The 21,542-nt window shown below is 34.0% G+C and overlaps 2 protein-coding genes across 2 annotated transcripts; both read right to left on the bottom strand.

Moving 5' to 3' along the window:
* Positions 1 to 1,004: 1,004 nt before the first annotated feature.
* On the bottom strand, positions 1,005 to 1,499 carry LOC110108456 (cyclin-dependent protein kinase inhibitor SMR4). The gene has a single exon (XM_020839106.2). The coding sequence runs from the start codon at positions 1,380 to 1,382 to the stop codon at positions 1,173 to 1,175; it is 210 nt and encodes a 69-aa protein (XP_020694765.1). The 5' UTR covers positions 1,383 to 1,499; the 3' UTR covers positions 1,005 to 1,172.
* A 6,457-nt stretch (positions 1,500 to 7,956) lies between these two features.
* On the bottom strand, positions 7,957 to 20,521 carry LOC110108440 (scarecrow-like protein 9). The gene is made up of 2 exons (XM_020839073.2): positions 19,962 to 20,521; positions 7,957 to 9,713 (listed from the first exon to the last, which is right to left on the bottom strand). Exons 1-2 carry the CDS (start codon positions 20,371 to 20,373, stop codon positions 8,251 to 8,253), a joined length of 1,875 nt encoding a protein of 624 aa, XP_020694732.1. The 5' UTR covers positions 20,374 to 20,521; the 3' UTR covers positions 7,957 to 8,250.
* Between the last annotated feature and the right edge of the window lie 1,021 nt (positions 20,522 to 21,542).

Below are 21,542 nucleotides of genomic sequence, written 5' to 3'. Positions count from 1 at the left end.
TATCATATTATTAAAACAAAATTTAATTTTTTTAATATTTATTAAATTAATCAATTCAACCTCAACTTACATTTAAAACTTTCCTTCCAATTCAATATCTAATAATATCCCATCTAATTTTCACAAGCTTAATCAACTCTTCATCTTCTCATGTCTCAATGATTGCAAAATTTTTATTCGAATCATATACTTTACCATTCATTCCTTATCATCCACAATAAAAGCATTTTTTCTCATGTTATCTAACTTGCAGATTTTAGTGATACTCATCCTTCTTAACCAACTAGCCAAGCCTGTGAGTAGCTTTCCCTCCTCTGTCCCCTTGGAACTTTTATTAGGTCAGGACATCTGACGTAACTCTACATCCGGATACCAATAACATGTCACAACGTGCTCTTACTCTTTACCGCGTGGCCCGACAACCAGACCCGGATCAAACCCGATATTGCTATGTTCGTGTATTGCTCGATATTGTTAGGTATTATTTGGCAATAACGAGAAATACCGTTCTTTTAAGGCCAATACCGAGCAATACCTAGAAAACCGGGATATTGCTCGGTATTGCTAGGTATTGATCTTGACAAAATAGTATTTCTCATTACCGAGAATACCTAGCAATACCCTTGTCTGCACAAATCAACTAATACATAACAACACCGGGTTCCGGTCTGGGCCAAGTGATCGGGCCGACCGATAAAGAGTAAGAACACGTGACGATATTTTATTAGCATCCAGATGTAGAGCTACGGCAGGTGTCCTGACCTAATAAAAGTTCATCCCCTTGGGATCTTTTGGTTGATTCGGACCTCCAGATACCTCAAAATGTTACAATAAAAAAAAGCTTCCTTTTCACAGCAATTTCCAACATCAAGTTCCAGTTATAAAATCTGAACACCTACAGACTACACATGCCACAGATAAAGAAGAAGTTATGAAATTAAGAATCCAGCAAGCTTTTCAAAGCAAATTAAATACGAATTTCAACGAGATTAATTATTCAAAACACAGTAATTACGGAAATAAATGATCAAATATTATACACCATTAGCCATTTCACACGTAACATAACAAACTCGGAAAATCATTCCATTATATATCACACGCCTAAAGAACAGAGAAGCACAAAAAAACTTCAAACAAAATTATATGTACACTCATCCAGAAACAGCAAATCAAGCACAAGCTTCACTTCTCGGCGTCAAGGCGAACAGAGCCTCCAGATCCGGCGGTTGGAAGTATCCTCCTTTGGGAGGATCTCGCCCCTTCCCCGTCGCTGGTGACGACCTCTTCCTCGGGGGCGGTGGGCATGGAATCTCCGACGGAATCCTACAACTCATTTTCTTTGGCGTCTCCCATCCCTCGTCTTCTCTTGCCTCCACCATCTCCTCTCTCTTCTCTCTCTCTCTCGCTCTAAAAAAAAGGATTTTTGAAATGCTGCGAAAGAGAGGGAAGGGTTTAAGGGCATTTTATAGCAAGATGAGCTTAGCTTCCAATGGACGCCTGAGATAAGCCACCGCTTCGAATCGTGCCGTGCAATCCTCGCGCGCGCGTGCGATTCGCACGTGTTTACCCGCCGCGTTTCCGGTTTTTAAAATAGTGGAATCGGCGGGAACGCTTGGCATCTGCGCGGGAAAGTTTGGCGTCTTTTTTTTTTCTTTTTAATTTTTAATTTCGGGCTGAGGGTAAATTGGGGAATGTGGGAATTTTAGGCGCGTTTGCGAACGTGCATTGGTCTTTCTGCGGTCGGCTCGGCGGGGAACTAGTGACCGGGCGGGAGACACGTGGACGGTCGGTGGGGTGTGACGTGGCAACAAAAGTGGTGGGGCCGAACCTCGTGGTTCTTGCAGTTCACTGACTCGAGAAGTAAATCTGAGTTACGGTCAAGCTTTGGATTCCCATTCGTAATTATTTGGCCACTGAAATGTGTACGGTCTGTTGTAGCGTTTAAACTGATACGTACGACCATTGAATTAATTGAACGGTTTTTATTTAGGCTTATGATTTTCTTATTAGTTTCTAAATAAATTTTTAATACATTTTTTTAAAAATTAAAAAAAATTATTTTAAAAAACCTAAAAAAAACTGTCTCAAAAAAAGCTTTAAATTTCATTTAGAATGAATTTCTTACTATTTTTTTATTAAAACTTTTATTAAAAAACTACTTTTAAAAAAAACACTAAAAAAAGTCTTGATCAAATGTGATTAAAGATTTATTCGAATAGCAATTATGATTGAAAAAAAATAAGTTTTTACAATTTTTTAAAAAACATAATTTTTTAAAGTAATTAAATAAAATTATAATTACTTAAAAAATAAGAAGCTATTCCAAACGGATCCTAATATTGCAATTGAGTTAAATTTATTTATGGGTCAATTAAGTTTTGATATAACGAATGAATGATAAATTAAATTTATTTAGTTAACGAGACAAATCTTAATCTTTCTAATTTAACTCATTGGTTCATGAGTTAATTTATTTAAAAATATTAACATAAAAATAATTTAACAAAATTATGCCTCTCTTCTTTATAAAATATAATTTATTAATATTTCCCATATTATTTTTTATTAAATTTAATTATTTTCTTATAATAAATATTTAAATCTAAAAAATATTTTCCTTTTCATAATAAATAATCTATCTCAAACTCCTACAACTGAGCTCAAATTCTATTAATTAAAAAAAATTCAAAGTTACATTATAGATGACGCAAACTTAACCCAGTTATTCATGAGAAATCATTTTTTTGCGGTTATCAGACCGTCTGGAGGCAAAGCAGAATCCTTCACATCATCCGGTACAAAGCAAAAAATGACATGGCGCATTCTAATTTATCTCAGAATGACGATCGATGACCGCACAAAATAATTTCACCTCATTCACACCCTGAGAGGATTGATATATGAGAAGCTTAAGCTTAACCATTGATTAAAATACAGCGTGGCCTTCATGAAATGGTAGCTAATCAGGCGTGATGTGCGGTGATTATGTTAATCTAATCGATTAATGATGAATTGAAACGGTGGATTACATATGTAATGATTGATTGTTATAAAGAACTCGAAGCCGACAACGAATTAATGGTTCTTATAAATACGATTCATTAATGGCATTTGAATCCCATTCTAAGGCTCTGTTTGGGAAAAAATTATTACGTGCGGTCATCGTCCAAAGGCGAATCAGAACGTACCACATTCACATTTGCTGTGTATCAGTTTTATGTACCGCTGTGTACCGGGTGACTAGGGGCGAAACCAGCTTCAATTTTGAGGGGTGCAATTATCTTTCTATCACAACTTTATTGAAAGCTATGATAAATCAGCGACAAAAAAAAATTATGATTATGATTTGAACACCAAAATAGTAAGCTGTTTCAAAGTAGCTTAAAGTTTCGTTTGGGACAGCTTTTGATCACTAATTTTTCATTACTTTTTAAAAAAAAATTGTGCTAAAAAGTTGTTTAAAAAAATAATAAGAAAAATGTCTCAAATAAAATATAAGAGAGGACAAAGTTAATATTCTTATAATATGCAAAGGGAATTAATATGAAGCGTACACCACACTTGTCTTGTTTTTTTTTTTTTTCTACAAAATTAAGCACTTCTATCAGTCTCTAATCAGTAGGCCAAAAATTCTTTTACTCTTTTTTTTTCCTATTTTATTGTTAATTTTAATATATTTTAAAATATTTCATGCGAATTTACTCTTTTGCTATTGAAATTATTTAGATATCTTCTTAATACCAAAGTTGTAGTTGATACATGAACTCTATAACCTTAGTTATAATTTCTCTCTTCTTCTTATACTCCTCAAACTTGAAGAATTTAAAATATAAGGGGGCATGCACTTCTCATCTTATTATCAATGAAATTTTCCCTTATGTATATAATGATGCCACTTAGGTTTTGTTTGGGAAAGTTTTTTATTTGTTTTTTTTAAATAAAAAAGGGGTTTTACATACATACCACTTTATTTCATGCTATTTACATATCTAACACTCAAAATATTAATATTACATGACTACCACTCATAGAACACATTTAGGTGCATGGAATGAAATATTAAAGTTTATAGGATGGCATGAATGGTAAAAATGAATTATATGAGTGATATATTTGATATTAATGTTATATATGGGTGGTAGACATGTAATATTTATATTTTGAGTGTTAGATATATAAATAACATGAAATAAAGTGGTATATATGTAAATTTCACTAATTTTTTAGCACAAAAATTTTCACACTAGAAAATTTTTTATACTAAAAACTTGCTTTAGAAAGCAATAAGAAAGTTTTTCCAATTAGGCTTCATTTGGGACAAAGTCTTAGGCTTCGTTTGGGATAACGTTTTCATTGTTTTATAAAACAATATTTTAGTACGAAAAATTCTAATTCAAAAAAAATTTTAACTAAAATATTGTTTTAGAAAGCATTAAAAAAGGTGTCCCAAACGAATTTTGTCTTCCTACTTATTATAAAGGAAAGTTATGATTTCTCTACTATAATATTATCACTCTCTCTCAACCCATTAAGATTCTACACTTAACTCGTTAGTTCATATATTCATACAAAATACACTTAAAATATATTAATATTCATGATTTTAAATTTAAAGTTGCTGAAAATGGTATAAAATTATGTTTCACTTTATTATATTAATATTATTTATTATTTTTCTTGTAATTTTTCATTCTTTGTACTATTTTATTATAAAAATTACTTGAATAAAATTTATTTTTTCTATCATTACAAAATAGTCGGCCCTTGAGCTCAAGCTTTATTATTATTTTCTTGCCATTTCTCATTCTTACTATGATTTTACTATAATAATTGCTCTAATAATAATCATTTTGTCTCGTTCATTACAAACGTTCCGGCTCCTGAACTCATAAAATAAAGCTCGAGCTCAAACTCAATTAATTAATCAAGCTCAAGCTCAATCAAAGGGTGACTCAATCGAGCTCAACTTGACCCGTTTATACCCCTAGCTCCCTCCCCCTTTTATCATTCCAAGGCACTCTATCTCAGTAATGGATCATCCATGCATAGACCTAGTTGAACAAAAAACTCAACATTCATAAGGTGGAGGCCTCTGCATGGTGTTTTGGGTAAGTGTTTGTGTTGGGGAAAATAACACAAACCTTGAACGAATCGCTTTACTTGCATTTGGAGAGAGAGGTGAAGAGGTCAATAGGAGTCGGAAAAAAATGATAGAATACAGTAAAGTAAAAATCACAAAAGGCGAAAAAAAGATCGAGCACTAAGCCATCCATTACCATGAGGTTACCAAACCTCCATGTAGAGGTGTTAATATTTGACACGATCCGAAAATTCGACTCGAATCCAACTTGAAAATTTCGGGTTAGGGTCAACTTGAACCCGAAACGGGTCGGATTCGGGTTCAACATTTTGACCCATTTTAAAAATCGGGTCGGATTTGGGTTAACCCTTTGACTCGAAATTGACCCATTTTGACCCGAAAAGAGGAGATTGACCCTATTTTACCCCCTTTTTGACCCGAAAAGAGGAGATTGACCCGTTTTGACCCAAAAATTAGTAATTTTTTGTTGGAAACGGGTCATTCAGGTCGTGTCGGATTTACCTGTACCTGAAGCAGGTCGGGTTCGGGTCCAAAAAACCGATCCGTTTTTAAAAACGGGTCGGGTTCGGGTTGACCCGAATAGTGTCGGGTCAGTTTAGATGCCATTCGACTCCAATCACGAGAAGACACTTAAATTTTTACTCTTTCTTTCTTATACATGGGATTTGTACAATAGAGAAAACACACATGTCTTCACGTGATTGGAATTCAGACCAAAAGCTACGTCCAGATTTCGTACATATATTCACTTTTCATATCACCTCTTAAATATCTACATGAGTTGATGCTGCATGATAATACCGATCGAACAAATTTCTTTTCAAACAATTTCTCAACAACCTCTAACAACTAAGTCAAATAGTTTTTTAATTTAGAATTTCATATTTAGTAATTAAGTCCAAAATTTACAAAATTTTCTTGAATTTTGAACTCATTATCCTATATTATTTATGAATATAGGATAATTAGCACATACTAATAATCCAATTATTTTTATTCCTATAAGTGTTTGGCTACCGCATGTTTGGAGTAGTAGTTACAATGTGTAACTATCTTAGTATCTCCTCCACTCATTGGTCAACATTAGTACATAATTCCTCTATTTGTTTTTAAATTTTCTTTGATTGTAAGAAGATTATGAACATTTTTGGAAGAAAATAAAAAGGATTGATGATTTTTGAATAAAATTATGATAATTTTTTGTCAATGACGCTTCATTAAATTTTGTATGTATTGCAACATTGAACCCAATCAAATAATTCATCTTAGTTTATAACTTAAATATACTTTGTAATATTTATTTTAGAAATTAATAAAAGTTGAATACCAAATATGTTGAAACCATTAGAACTATCTAAGCCAAAATCTAAATTTTATAAAGATGAGATTTATCATCCATTCTCAAATACTAAGTTAATTTAAGTAATTTTTGTTTACGCAACTCACCTTGGGTGTGACCTCAAGGATAATGGTATAGTTCAGACAAATATGACCCGAGTGAAAATGGTAAATATTTGAAATTTTATATTTTGAACCAATTTGCATGTTTGACATAAGTTGTATGTGTTCTAGAATGAGTCACAAGAGTCTGGAGTAAATTTTGACAAAATTTGAAAAATGTTATGATTTGAGCACCACAATATTAAGTGTCCAAGCATTGCTGCGCTGTAACAACGCCAATGTGCCAAATAATGACATTTTAACATTGGAGTTTAGGTGTTTTAGAAAATGAACTAGCATCACGACACTAAGTGTTAGTACCACAGTGTTAGGCCACTAACTACAATTTAAATATATTTGAAATCCACTATTCTATTCATTTGAATGTTGCGCCAACCGAAGTAGGAGAGAGGGGTGGGATTTGAGAGAGAGAAAGTCAGATATCGAGGAGGGATTCTGGTAATGAAGATTTATATGAAAACTTGGGCTTGAGAGCCAGCTATCCTGATAACCACTCTGATTATCACTATGAAATGTTTACCCATAGTTCAGTTAGTATTAGTATTTGTTTATGCATTCGGTTTTCATACACGTTTCAATTTTTTTACAATAATTTAGTTTACTATTACAAAACAATATTTTTAGTCTTTTGATTTAAATTATTGATTTATGTTTTAGGCTACAATAGTTTATTGAACCATGTTAATTCATTCATATTTTTTGCTTTCATTTTTCAGTCGAGAGAAAGAGTAAATAAGAGCTGAGAGTTTTGGATATCATGCTCCGAGCTGTATCATAGGTATGGCTTTTTATTTGTTTAGTTTTATTTTGTGGACTTAGTTTTTATTTGGTTATATTATCTATTGTCAAGTATTGTTGTAGATATCACTGATTATATTTGGATGATATAAATTCAATAATCTTCCGATTTATATTGCTTTCAATAGTAACTCTGTGTAATATATAAATTGAAAGTTTTGTTTCAATACTTATTCAACTGAATCTTTGAGTTAATCTTGCTACAATCAAACACGTTATAACTAGTATGGCATCAGGTCATATCGAGTCAAGTTGCGACATATTGATCTGTTAATTGAGAGCTTTATCTACCAACTTAAATTTTTCGGGTTCGAAGCTTGTATATATAATGTGTAATGTACGTTTCCTTTACTTGGCTCAATAGTTGCTTAAAAAAAGCTAATTATATTTTTATATATAATAGCATACACAATGCATGAGGCAATTGTCAGTATTAGATTGATGCGAAATAGCATTGCCCTGTAATATGAAGCCAGGCTTGTACACGCAACTTATCATGATTGGAGGCTTAAGCTTCTGAGGTTTTTGTTTCGAGGTCTTGTAAATATTACAATTTGATGACCGAAGGTAAGGAAGAAAAAAATTTAGACAAATTAACAAGAGAGAAAAAGTGCAAAGTTAACATAAATTTATGTATTTTACATCAAATAAAACTTTTAAAGAGTAATTCCATCACTAATCATTGTTACTTCACATAAATTAACAAGCGTATAGCTTCTCTTACTTCCCCCATTCTAACCACTACATAGGCTTTGATAAACACTTCAGTTAAGCATCAGTAACCTTCTAACCATACATAAACCATGAAAAAAATCAACTAAACATACTCTAAAATGAGAGCACACTCATGGCTCGTTCAAATTTGATCCAGAATATCAAAAAAAATTTCAAGCATCTCTAGCTTTCCAAGCAGACAAAGCAGAGAGTATCCTCCCCTTCCATCCCTGCAACAGCCATTTACCATCTTCATCCACCACAAAATCCTTATGATAGCATTTCTTTACCTTCTCCTTCGCCTTCCTCACAATCACATAATCCAGTGGCATCTGCTCCAATCCCGCCCTCTCATTCCTTAACCTCCATTGCTTATACGGCTCCGGCCTCTCCACTCTCTCCAATCCCTCACAAGATACCACATTAAGAATCTCCCTCTCAAAGCAATGCTTCTCAAGCAGCCTTCTTTGCTCATCCTCCCTCTCCACATTCGTCTCCAGCATATCGAACAGAGCAGAGAAGTGGAAAAGAGCTTCCTTGAACCTTGTCACAAAGAACGGTGCATTGTATGTTCCGTTCACTACTCCGAGCACGAAAACCTTTGGATTCAGCTTTCTGATTGTGCGCAGAACTTGATCCCTCGGGCTATCCGGTGACACCGTCTCGTCCGCAAGGTTGCGTAGTCGGTACATGCAATTCACGGCGAGCACCTCGTCGGGTTCGATGGAGAGATCCTCTGGCTGCAGATTCTCCCAGTTGCAAGCAATTGCATGGTACTCGAACGGAACTTTGAACTGCCTAGCGTAGTCGGTCAGCCGCCGGCCGGTTTCTTCGATTCGTTCTGCGGGGCGGAAGCCTGGCTGAGGGACGTCGACGCCGGTGATGCGAAGGCGTGGCGAGCCGCCAGGAAGAGTTGATAGCCTTTGCATAAAACAGGGCCACATGAAGCCATGGTAGATGCCGAAGTCGATGATGTGAAGCTTTGCGGTTTTCTCAGAGGCGTTCAGTATAGTCTGATGAGCAAAAAAATCTGAAATTTTTTTGAATGGGGAAGCGGCGACGTATAGCTGATGGGCTTTGAGCATGTCAGTCATGGACGGAAGAGTCGGGGGGTAATAGTAGTTCTTGCTTCCAGTTCCGCCGGCCAGACGGGCTTCGAGACCGTTGGCGAAATAGTGGGCGATTCTTTGTTCGGCGTCGCCGAAGGGAGAGGAGCTTTGCCGAATTTGAATTAGGAGACCGTTGGCTCGATGCAGTTCGTTGTTTGAAACGGCTTCGGCGCATTGGAGGAGGAGGAAATTGAGGTCGACTGAGTCCGTTTTCTCTAACTTTTTCTTTCTGCGAGATTTTCTGTTGGCATTGGAGTTACAGTTGGCTTCGGCCGGTTTTTCTTGCTTGCAGTCTTTGTGGAGAAGGAAGTCGAACATCTCCGGCGGGACGTCGGAGTCGAAGTAGAGAGCTGAGTGCTTGAAGGTTCTTCCTTGTTCAGCTTCCAAATCGTTGTCGGAGAAGTGGGTGGCGTTCTTGCGGGTTGTTGAAGTTGTAGCCGGAGAGCTGGCGGCGGCGAGTTTGTTATGATTGGGGAGGAAATGACTTGGCTGCTCGATTCCGATATTGTAATGCCAGCTTCGAAGTCCTTCGAAGAGGATTGTGGAGAAAGAACATTAATCAATTGCAGAAATTTAGCGGAATATTGATCAATGATAAATTCATAAATTAATAAAATTTTATCTTAATTTATTCAACTCAAACAATATTTTATTCTTTTAAGTAATTTAATTTATATAAAATATATTTAAATTTTAATATTATATTCCTCTGCACGTCACTAGCTTATAAATAAACTTATAAAATAGTTCATATCCTCACGTAACAACATCATAGTTGTTATCTTTAATGTATTTTGATAGATATCAAACATATATTCAATCAATAGGAATATATTTTAACTTCTCAAATCTTAAAATGTTTGAATGTTCAAATCTTAAACTTACATAAACATCCTAAATTTATCAGAACTATTTTGGAAACAATTATATAATAAAAATAAGTAGCTCAATAAGACAAATCACACAACATCAAGAACATGCACAATGAGAGTCCACAAAAAACCTTAAATCAAGGATATAAAAGTGGCTAGAAATTTCATGAAACTATTTGATAAGCTATATAACATTGTATCAAATTGCTTAGATTAAAATGAAGCGTCAATGAGGTAAATCTAATAAACTCAAGATTATTAAATTCCAATATCATTAATACCTTAAAATATCCATGGAAACATTATATGATTAAGGGGGTAAAACATCGACCATTTGATGGATTGTCACGGCTGTAAGTCGAAATGACAATAATGTCCCCTCCATAAATCTATAAATATATCACATTTTTCTACACATCATGGAGGCCACCATGAGCCCCCATGAAAAATTAGGAAGAAAGAATTCTTAGGATCATATAGTTTAAAAGCTCTACCACCAATATTAATGTCCGCCATCACTACCAGCACCTACACGGCTACACTGACACTTTCATGTTCAATGCCTAAAATCGCCAACAAAATTAAGACAAGTTTTTAATAATAAGATTGGTTCATGTAATTTCTAACAAGGTTGATCACCAATAAGGCCAATGTTGTCATCACCCATAAGGTAAATTTCATCTATAATAATAGGTTGATTGCCATCACAGCCACTAATGTTGATTATCACCATTGCCACCAACATTGAAACTCATCATTGCCAATAGTGTAAGGCACATCAGGGTAAGGAATCCTAAATGACTAGCTAGTATTAGATAGGGCCTTTACTATAATATCTCCATAAGAGCAAGTGACATATATATATAAAAAAAATGATCTCCACTTGTCTTAAAATCTTAAAAAGTACAATTCTCAGAAGGTATAAGATCTTCATTCGTATAATGACTCATAATACATACTTTTGAACAAAAATGATCTCCACTCATCTAAAAAACATCGAAGATATAACCATAAAAAAATAAACTATTTTTTTAGGCTCAGAAGAAGCTCAACCACTTTTTTAAAGTTCAATATTATTTAATAAAATATTTAAATTTAGATAAGGACAGATCATCCTCTCCTTTATTAAGTCGTTTTTCTAATAAATAAATTTTTTTATTAAAATCATCGATAAAAAAAACCTTTATAAGCAGTGCTGCCTAGACATCATTATTAGCGCCATCCTGTCTACTTCAATCAATTTCTTTTTTAATAATATGCATTGCTAAAGTTGGTTAAATGAAGGATTAAAAGTTAAAACCCTAAAGACACCTGAGAATGCAAAGAACAAGTAGTCCACTTTTTGATGACATCAAGAATTTAATAAAGCTCACTCACTTGATCAAACTAAATATTTTTCAACACTGATAATGCAATGTATGAATTATTGGGTAATAATTATTTAAAGTATTTTTTTTTAAAATACTATTTTATGAAAATTTCTAAAATTCTTTGTGAATGATTTGAATATGAAGAGGGGCATGTAAGAAAATTTCAACTAATAATCACTAAAAGAGGCGAGGGAGGGGGTGTAATACAATTTAATACCAGGTGGTACTCTAACAACCTAATATTCTATTACTAAAAGCATATAAATTTCATATAAGGTAGAATATGTAGACTACTTTGGGGTTCAACTACTCAAAGACATGAATCACTATCATAAAGGATTTAGGGTTCATAAGTTATCACCTCCATCTGATCAACAATTAAACCTTCCTAGAAGGGCGCAGGAGGCATCCTATAAATAACGAGAAGTCATGTATAATAATAAAAATCTTAGAGACAAGTGAAACTACAGAAACTAATGAGTCCACTTTTTTATGACATCAAGAATTTCAGGAACTTTTATTACGTCCGGTGTAAGGACGTAGAGGAACGTCCGGTTGGAGGAAAAATCCCGCCAAAAAACTCGGTATTTGCTTGGTACAACTAGATATTATTTGATATTAATGAGAAATACCGCTCTTTGAAGACCAATACCGAGTTATATTGAGCTGTACCGAGAAATACCGAATTGTACCGAGTTTTTCCTAAAAAAACTCGGTATTTCTCGGTTTAGCTCGGTATAACTCGGTATTGGATTTTTTCAAATGATGGTATTCCTCGTTATTGTTTGGTATTGCTCGGTATTTGCTCGGTACAACTCATTTTTTGGTAGGATTTGGCCTCCGACCGGACGTTCCTATGCGTCCGGTCGGAGGACGTAATAATTAGAACTCCCTCATTTGACCTCTCAAAAGATATTTCTGCAGTATTAATGTACTTTATGAATTATTGACAAACAGCCGTTTAAAGTATATCTTAGAATTACCAATTTATGAAAAATTCCAGAAGTTTTTGTGAATGATTCTTATATAAAGAGAAACATATACGAATAATTTCAACCAAAGTGAACAAATATACATGTCAAAAAAATTTCAAATTCAACAATCAGCAAAAGAGTACAGGTAGGGGTCCAATATCTTTTACTATAATCTTGAAGGTCTTACTCTAACAACCTAAAATTCTATTGCTAAAATATGTAGTCTATTTTCATATAATCTCAAATATGTAGTATATTTTGGGGGTCAAGTTCTCAAAGTCATGAATCACTGTAATAAAAGATGTAGGGGTAATTAGTTATTACTCCCATCATCAATGGTTGAGTCTTCTTAGAAGGGCCCATAAGTCATCCTATAAGACTAAGGACAAGCACAACCTCATTTATAGAGATCAATATTATTTGATAAAATATTTAAATATAGATAAGAATGGATCATTTTCTCTTTTATAAAGCCAATTTTTAGGTAATACAAAGTTTGATATAAAAACCATCAAATTATTGAAAAACAAAAACTCTGCATGCAATGCTGCCTAAGCATACAGATGATAGAGAACAAAAGAGTTTCCATTAGTGCCATCATATCTAACTCAAATGGATTTTTTTTTTCTATAAGATGTACAAGCAAAGATGGTTAAATGAATGATTAAAAGTTAAAAATCCTAAAGATACATAAGAATACAAAAATCAATGGCAAAAAAAATTCAGAAAACTCACTCATTTAATCCCTCAAAATATTTTTCTACTACAATAATGCAACATATAAATTATTGACCAATAACCACTTAAAGTATTTCTTAAAAATACTCGTTTATGAAAATTTAAATTTTTTTTGTGAATGATTCGTACATAAACAAGAGCATATATAAAAAAATTTAAACCAATGTGAATAAGTGCACAAGGCTTAAAATAAATCTTCGAAGTATGCAATCCACAAATAAGTAGGATTCATTAGACACTATTTAGGCTTTTCTTAACTTATCAAATGAAAATATTTTAAAAATTGAGGAATTCATTTAGATATGTGCATAAAGCATTTTAGAACTTTTTGTAATTATTTTTATTGCCAAAATTCATCAAATCCCGAAACATCATAAATTCAATATCAAAAAGTTTGAAAATTTAATATCAAAATGATAGAATTATACAACAAAAAATTTAAAGAAAAATCATAGATATGCGAAAGATTATATAATGAAAAAATTCGGCCAAGAAGTATAAGAGAAAAAAATCAATGAAGTTCATAAAAAACGATTAAAATAATAAAATTTGGTTTCCCAATAAATCTGTAGGGTTTCTTAGAAGAATTTCCTCTTGTTGTAATCTTCCCACGAGCTTCGGACATCCCCTTCTCCTTGGATCTCATCCATTTAAAATGAGAAAAATATTCTGTTTTTAGTTAAAAAATAGAGCATCTCTGCAAGAATTTTGAACCTCAAGCATCTATCATTAAAGCTCACCCTTCTAAATGAGGATAATCAAACCTATTTTTAAAAGATGATAAGAGCTCCATTACTAGAATTAACCTCGAACACCCTTTTTAGTATCTCATCAAACCAAATGATGGTAAATAATCCCATTTTTAGGAAACAATTTAGAGCCCTATCAGATTTATTTTGAACCACCAACACCTCACATCATAACTCACACTGCAAAATGAGAACAACTAAGCTAATTTGTAGAGGAATATTGGAGCATCATCAGAGGAATTTAACATGCTTCCTTGGATCTCATCCTCTGAACAAGGTCTGTCGACACTACTTCATAAGTAAACAAAAGCTTTATAATAAAGATTATGAACTTCAAATGCTACTTGGATCCAAATCATCCAATAATAACAGTCAACTCCACTTCAGAGGAAGACTGGGGCTCGCCCACCAGTGTTAGACTAATTTGTTTGCAATTGAATTTTTTTTCCCAATTTTTTGGGAACCCAAGACCACACTTAGACATTCAAGACTTGATTTTGGCATTTTTAGCACCATTGAAGCCTTTATGAGCAATTTCAAGAGTATTACCCTAACGATTTCAATAGTTTTTGCTCCAAAATATGTACAACATCACTGTGAAGTATTAAATAATGATTAGGGGGAAATTGGTTTACATCACTAAGAGAAGACATTGAAATCTCAGGAGTATGAGAGTATCCACACATAATTTTCTTAAATTGTAAGTTACATCCCAAAATTTTTTAATATCTAAATTATTTTCAGGCTTGGAGATTTTTAAATTCGAAAATAAGGGCAATTTATAGCTAATTAAAAAATTCATTCAATCAAGCACAAAACTTGACATAACAGATTTCAAAGCACTAAAGTGTTCAAATAAAAAATGGCTAAAACAATTTTGGAAATCCATTGTCAACAAATTTATAGTTAAAATGACAATCTTGATGAGAAAAATACATTAATCTGAGTCCAAATATGTCCAAATTAAGCACCTAAAAGTATATCACCAAACAATCTCCACATATGACGTTCTTATTCTTAAAATGAGCATTTCGATATGGTAAATTTGGTGAGACCAAGATCACTATTATTAAGGCACTATACTACCTAAAAAAATAAAGTATGATCAATGGGTATCAACTCCAGCTTTCAATAGAGTGTCCTAGTTTTTAATTAAAATGACAAATATCCTTATATTGATTAATTATGTTATCCTCCCACACACAAGCCAGGCCCTAGAATTCCAAAAGAGGGACTTACCAAATACATATCAACAATGACACTTATTGTTACTAACAAGGCTAACTCTTGCCATCACCAATATGGATGTCGCTTACTATTGTTGATAAGACTAACTCTCACCATCGCCAATAAGGTTAATTTATGCCAGAGCTAATAAGGTTGACACCTACTGCTACTTTTATGATTGATGTTCACCATCACTAACAATGTCGACGTCTATTGTCACCATCAAGAACAACACTTGTCATTGCCAATAAGGCCAACATCCAATGTTACCAACAAGGCTGATAATCATTTTTGCCAAAAAGACTAATGACTGCCTTCACCATCAATGTTGGCACATCATCACTTGTCATTAACATTAATACTGACACCATCAATAACAATGTTGATGCCTATTGCTTCTACCAAAGCTAGCACCTACCAATGCCAATAAGGATGAATCCCACCGTCATCAATAAAGATGATGCTTTAGACAACTAATATTTATAGCATGGTAATAGTCGATGCCCATCATCTCCAATAAGATCAGCACCCCCAATGGCCATAAAGGATGCTATCACCACCAAGATCAACACATGCCTTTGCCACCAAAGCTAACTCTTACTATCACCACTAAGACGTCAACCAGCATTGCCACCAAGGCCCATGCCCATAATCACCACCAATATTGATGCCCACATTGTCAATGATGTTGATATTCATTGCTACCACCAATATTGACACCTATTATCACCACAATTGCTGACGCCCACCTTCACTATAGCCTTTATGCCATCATCAACAACAACACATAGCTCGATGTCATTAATAATATCAGCATTGTTAATAATGCTAATGCCCACCATCAAGAATAACACGGACACCCACTATCATCGCTAATAGCAATGTCCGATGTCATTACTAAGAATAATGTTCATCATTGCCAATAAGTCCAATGCCTCCAATTATCAACTCCACAAAAACCCATCTTCACCAAAAATATAGATTATGGTCGTTGCCACAAAACTTGACGCTTATCTACCAATCATTATACTAAATTGATACTTAATTTACCTTTTTTGAGCTAACCTTTTCTTAGTCCTAACCAGGAAGTCATTGATGCATGGCATTACTAGTTAGACTGCTGCGGAACTTGGGGATAATTGAAGTGGAATGGCATTACTGTATGCCATCACCGTTTATGCTAATATTATTTCCATAGTTATTCTTATGCTAATATTAATTAATAAAAACATATAGATGCAAGAAGAAACAACACTTGTTCAATGCATTGGGCTCAATGTATATTGCTATTTCATTCATAAGAATTTCACAATCTAATGGGAGTTAAACCAGTTGTTGCGAACGAATGTACAGCTCTTTTCATAGAGAGAACAACATGAATGTACTCCGTTTTACCATACGATTTTGAACAGGCAAGCAGAAGTAGATGATTAATAATATTTTTTTAGGGGCTATAATGTCTATTCTTATGCTCATAAGTTTTATTTTGTAATTTCTTCTTTAGTTGTTTACTATAATATGTATTCAAGTCATCCAAATCTTATATTCTAAAAATCAATGTGTTCCGCTCCAAAAAATTTTTTAAAAATTATGAATCTTGTTCTTTTTTCTTTTACATTATTTTTATTCATGAACATAAGTAACTTGTTTAGGCTATAGTTGAAATGCTTATTTTTATTGTTTGTTTAAAAGGTCATTCGATTAAAATCACATTTTTAATCTAAATATGCTATTCATTAATAGTTTCGATAAGGCTCATTTGATTAGAGAACAAGTTGCTCAATAATTTTATTCAATATTAGTCTCTTTAAGACTCATACATTTAGCTAAAACGTTGCTTGATAAGTTCAAGAAGGCTTATTTTTTCAATTAACAAGCATCTCAATAGTACGGCTTGTTAATTAACTTGATAAGGCTCATTCATTTTTCTAAACAAACTGCTTGATAATAGCTAAATAATTACAAATTAAATAGAACAAGAGATAAGCTCAAACCAAGGTCAAACAACCACGATTTTAAATGAATTGGGTTGAACACAATCACATATGCTTGAATTGAGCTCATGTTGAGGAATAGGATTTTAGCAGACAAACTTTAGCTTGGGAAGCTTATGCTCAAATTGATTCTGTTAATTTGCAACCTTTACATCAAAGCTAACAATCAACATTGCCTCTAAGGCTACTCCCAATATCGTGAAAAAAGACCTATGCACACTATCACTATAATGGCCAATGCCTGTTGTCACCATAAAAATGTTAAGCGTGGAATTTGATTGTGCTGATCAATTGGATTGTTCTGTTGCCTCGAATATCAAGTTTGTTGTGCTTGCTCGGGGGTGCGAGGGTTTACCCCCTGCCACCTTTTTTTTCCCCCGTACAACACCCCGATGCTGCGTACCTGAGCCTCCTGAGCTGCATACCTGAGCGCCCTGACACTGCTTACTCGAGCACCCTAGCTCTGTCTTGCCGAGCGCCCTAGGACTAAACGACAGAGAGCGGACCACCACAATGATCTAGATACGACACCGCAACTGATCAAGATAGCGCTGTGAGACGGACTAGACGATTTTCGTTCTCGTTTTTCTGGTGCGTCCCTCAGGGTTATTTAACTTGGATTTCTCTTGCATTTAGTGATGTAGACATTGAGAATGACGCATATGAGAAGAGAAGCAATGAAAGAGTGAGAGAGAAGAGAAGTCTGTACTTATTTCTCCCAAATTTCATAGTGAATTTTTTAGTGTGGTGCGTCTCAGTGGTTTTTTTCCCTATTTGGATTTTTCCACGTTAAATCCTAGTATCTTTTATTTTTTCACTGCTTTTACTTTCTTTCTTGTTTCGTCATTATGGTGTTTCCAAGTGACAGCTTCTCAAGCTTGAAAAAACAGGCGGGAAAAATGGCCACAGGCGGGATAAATAAATAAAAGGGGCACATGCGGGAAAATGCAAAATTGAATCGAGGGCTCGCGAGCCAGCTCGAACTCGATTTTAATGGGACGAGCTCGAGTTTGAGCTCACTTTTTGAGATCGACTCGAGCTCGAGCTTGAGCTGGAGCTCGCTTTCCGACTAACAAGCTGAGCTCGTTAGTGTTAAAACTCGACTCGTTTACACCCCTAGAGTAGAGCACTGCAATAGTCTAAATATAACGTTGCAATAGATCAAGATAGAGGTTCAAGCGCCGTAGTGCCCTTAACTGGTGCCTCAACACTGTGAGACAGACTTGAGATAGTTTTCATTCTCATTTTTTCTGAAGGGTTGCATCCCTTGGGGATATTTAACTGCATTTCCTCTTGTGTTTTGTGATGTAAACATTGAGAACGATGTATGTGAGAATAGAAGCAAGGAGAGAATGAGAGAGAAGAGAGATATGTATTTATTTCTCCCAATTTTCATAGTGGATTTCTCGGTGTGGTGTGGCTCCATGATTTTTTTCCCTATTTTAAGCTTTTTCATGTTAAATCCTGATGTCCTTTATTTTTTTGTTGTTTACTTTCTTCCTTGTTTCATCATTGTAATGTTTACTCCTCATCCCCAACAAAAAATTGATAACTCACTATCACCAACAACATCGATGCCCTTTGTCACTATTATCATTGCCATATCTCACTACTAATAATATTGGCACCCACTATCATCACTAACATTAATTTTCATCATTGCCAACAATCTAATGTTTATTGTCACCAATAATATTGATGTTCACTCTCTCCAAAAATAGTAACATCTACCTTCTATTTTTTTGCACTACCTAATCAGGTGTCACCGATAATTAAATTTGAATCCAACAAAAAAGATCACCTGAAAGATCACTAATTTTCGGAGATATGAATCACAACCTACTGTATTGTAACACCAGGGTGCTTTATAGAATTGACGAGAAAAGTCAGGTGACATCGAATGTTAAATGGTTCACTCTGGAAAGCGTAATGAATTGCCTCCTAAAAAGTGAGCCGAACGATTAAAAGATCAGATGATCTGCAAATAAGATGTAGAGAACACTCGTCGAGATGTGTGGGATGCCATCGGGAGATATCCATTAAAGATGATAAAAAAAGGAGTGACTAAATGGAGCTCAGAAAAGTTTTTGGGAAGACCTATGTAACGAGAGTTGCGTGACTGCTTCGCTGAGAGGATTATTACTGACCAGTTGTAATGTTAGTTTAACCCCAGCTATCGAAATCTATGTTATATTCCCGTCATCACTGTAAGTTGGAATATGATTTCCTATAATAATTTTTCTTGCTCTTTTATCTGTAACGGATGAACATCTTCTAGCTAAAATAGTAGTTGTATAGTTCAGAGAAAATATCCGGAGAAAAAACAAAAACAGGTTACTAGCAGAGAAATGGGCAGAAATGATGTTCAAAGAAGAGAAAGAGGGAGAGTGATGCTTCTTCCTCCCTTCTGTATGATTTGATTCACTGCTCATAGGAAGAATCCAAATTAGCACCATTCTATGTCCTCGAATCCCCTGGTTTACGTGTTGATCGATTCTCCTATATGTCTTGTAAGTGGTTAAAGATCAAAATCTTAAAATTATCATCATGAGTTTCTTTTACCATAAATATTAAAAAAAATTAAAATTGCAATCAATTTGACTTTTGAATAGGCCATCTTCATCTTCTCATGTTAATGCTAATAAAAGTAGCTTAACTTCAAGGATAATATCAAATTAAGTATTTAATTAGTGTTAGTTCAATAGAATCTACAATTATTTTTGAATAAGACACCGAATGCCATCATGTTCTATTTAAATAAAATCATAATTAGAACAGATGATATTACTTAATATAGATTAAAAAACCATTCATGATTTCTTAGATATTAAAAATTCTGGAATTCACCAACCTGTTCCTTCGCCCAAGACATCTGAAACATTCGGGTCTCTACCCTGCGGACTAAGGCTATCATCCGAACTATTATAACAACTGAGATTCGAAGTCGGCGTTCGATGATCGGAGGAGGAAGGAGAGGAGGAAGAAGATTGAGTCTCGCACAGAATATCAAGAAACCCCTTCTCGGCGGCAAGGAGTGCCGGGTGCTCCTGAAGCATATCGACCTTCTCATCGCCGTCCTCCTCCATCAGAATCTGGCTTATGTAGCTTAGAACTATGTCTGAAAAGATCTCGGAGTCCTCATGCGATTCGCCTCCAAGGCTCTTCCACAAAGGGAGGGAGAAGGGATTTTGCATGGAGGTTTCGTCGGAGGAGAAAGATTTGAGGTTTGAGGTGTCATTCGAATCGCGAAAATTTTTTTTCATCGTCGTTGAGGAAGAGAGGAAGAGGAATTGGTGGGGGTAGAGGACTTATTGTTGCTTTTATACGACTGAATGAGTGAGGGCGATTTGGAAATTTTGAAGCAGAATAGTAAAGTAAATCGGTGAAGAGCGGGATGGTTCGAGAATCTCGGGAGAGGAAGAAGCTTCTGCGAACCAGCACATTAATGGTAGAAACTAGAAAGGACAAATTTTTATAAGCAATATTATAATAAAGGGATTTTTACATACATAACACTTAAAACAACTCTATTTATCTATTAAACACCTAAACTTTTCTATTTACCTATATACCACCTGAAAACAGTTATCTCATCAAAAATAACACTCCGTCTCTTCGAATTCTACGAATATATATATATATATATATATGTGTTATCTACTTTGACTTAAAAATTTTCCTTTTTTAGTCTATGTTTTGGATAATATGCCATAAAAAATTAGCATGATTGAATATGGATCTTGATATATATTTCAATTAAAATTTTTTAAAATTAAATTTAAGAGCATATGAATTCTGATTTCAATAAATCTATAATTGAAGATGATTGACTGAGTTGCTAATGAACTTCTAATTAATAGAAAAAAAAAACTCATCTAAAAATTTCTTGTTTCCTTTCATTTATCTTCAAAATATATACAACAAAATCTCTACAATATAATGCATGGCTACAGATAAGAACAAAGCAAAGTAGAAATTAAAGATGATTGTACAAAATATATAAACCAGAAAATACCTAGACAACTTGGGGATCATAGCCTGCAGCTCTAGCTATTCAACGAGCTCCTTTTTTACTGACCTAAAACAAAATGCAGAACAGGTGTGAGACAATACAACTCAACATGCTACAACCACTTATCTAAGTTTTAATAGTTAATACAATGTACAATTATTTGAAGTAAAAGCAGTTATTAACAAGCTATTGTATTGAATATAGTAATGCTAGTAGATAACTGACATTAATAATATCAGATTGACAAAAAAAAAACACTTTTTATATTGAAATAGAAAATAATAGAATTCCCTAGGCCCTTATGCATTCTAATAGAAATAAATATTAGAATTCAGACCCTTATGACTTCATATACTAGCATATTAAAAAATAGGTCTTTATACTCTCAAATATTTAGCCCATCAAATATTGAGAAATTTA

Source organism: Dendrobium catenatum, unplaced genomic scaffold (genome assembly GCF_001605985.2).
Source record: "Dendrobium catenatum unplaced genomic scaffold, ASM160598v2 fragScaff_scaffold_1221, whole genome shotgun sequence".
Taxonomy (NCBI): Eukaryota; Viridiplantae; Streptophyta; class Magnoliopsida; order Asparagales; family Orchidaceae; genus Dendrobium; species Dendrobium catenatum.
This window is presented reverse-complemented; position numbering and strand designations above follow the sequence as displayed.

Excerpts from the sequence above, each read along its gene's own strand:
- LOC110108456 (XM_020839106.2), bottom strand. The coding sequence starts at position 1,382 with ATGGTGGAGGCAAGAGAAGACGAGGGATGGGAGACGCCAAAGAAAATG.
- LOC110108440 (XM_020839073.2), bottom strand. The coding sequence starts at position 20,373 with ATGAAAAAAAATTTTCGCGATTCGAATGACACCTCAAACCTCAAATCT. Across the intron at positions 9,714-19,961 it reads TGTCTTGGGCGAAGGAACAG|GACTTCGAAGCTGGCATTAC; the intron begins GTTGGTGAATTC and ends TCCTCTTCGAAG.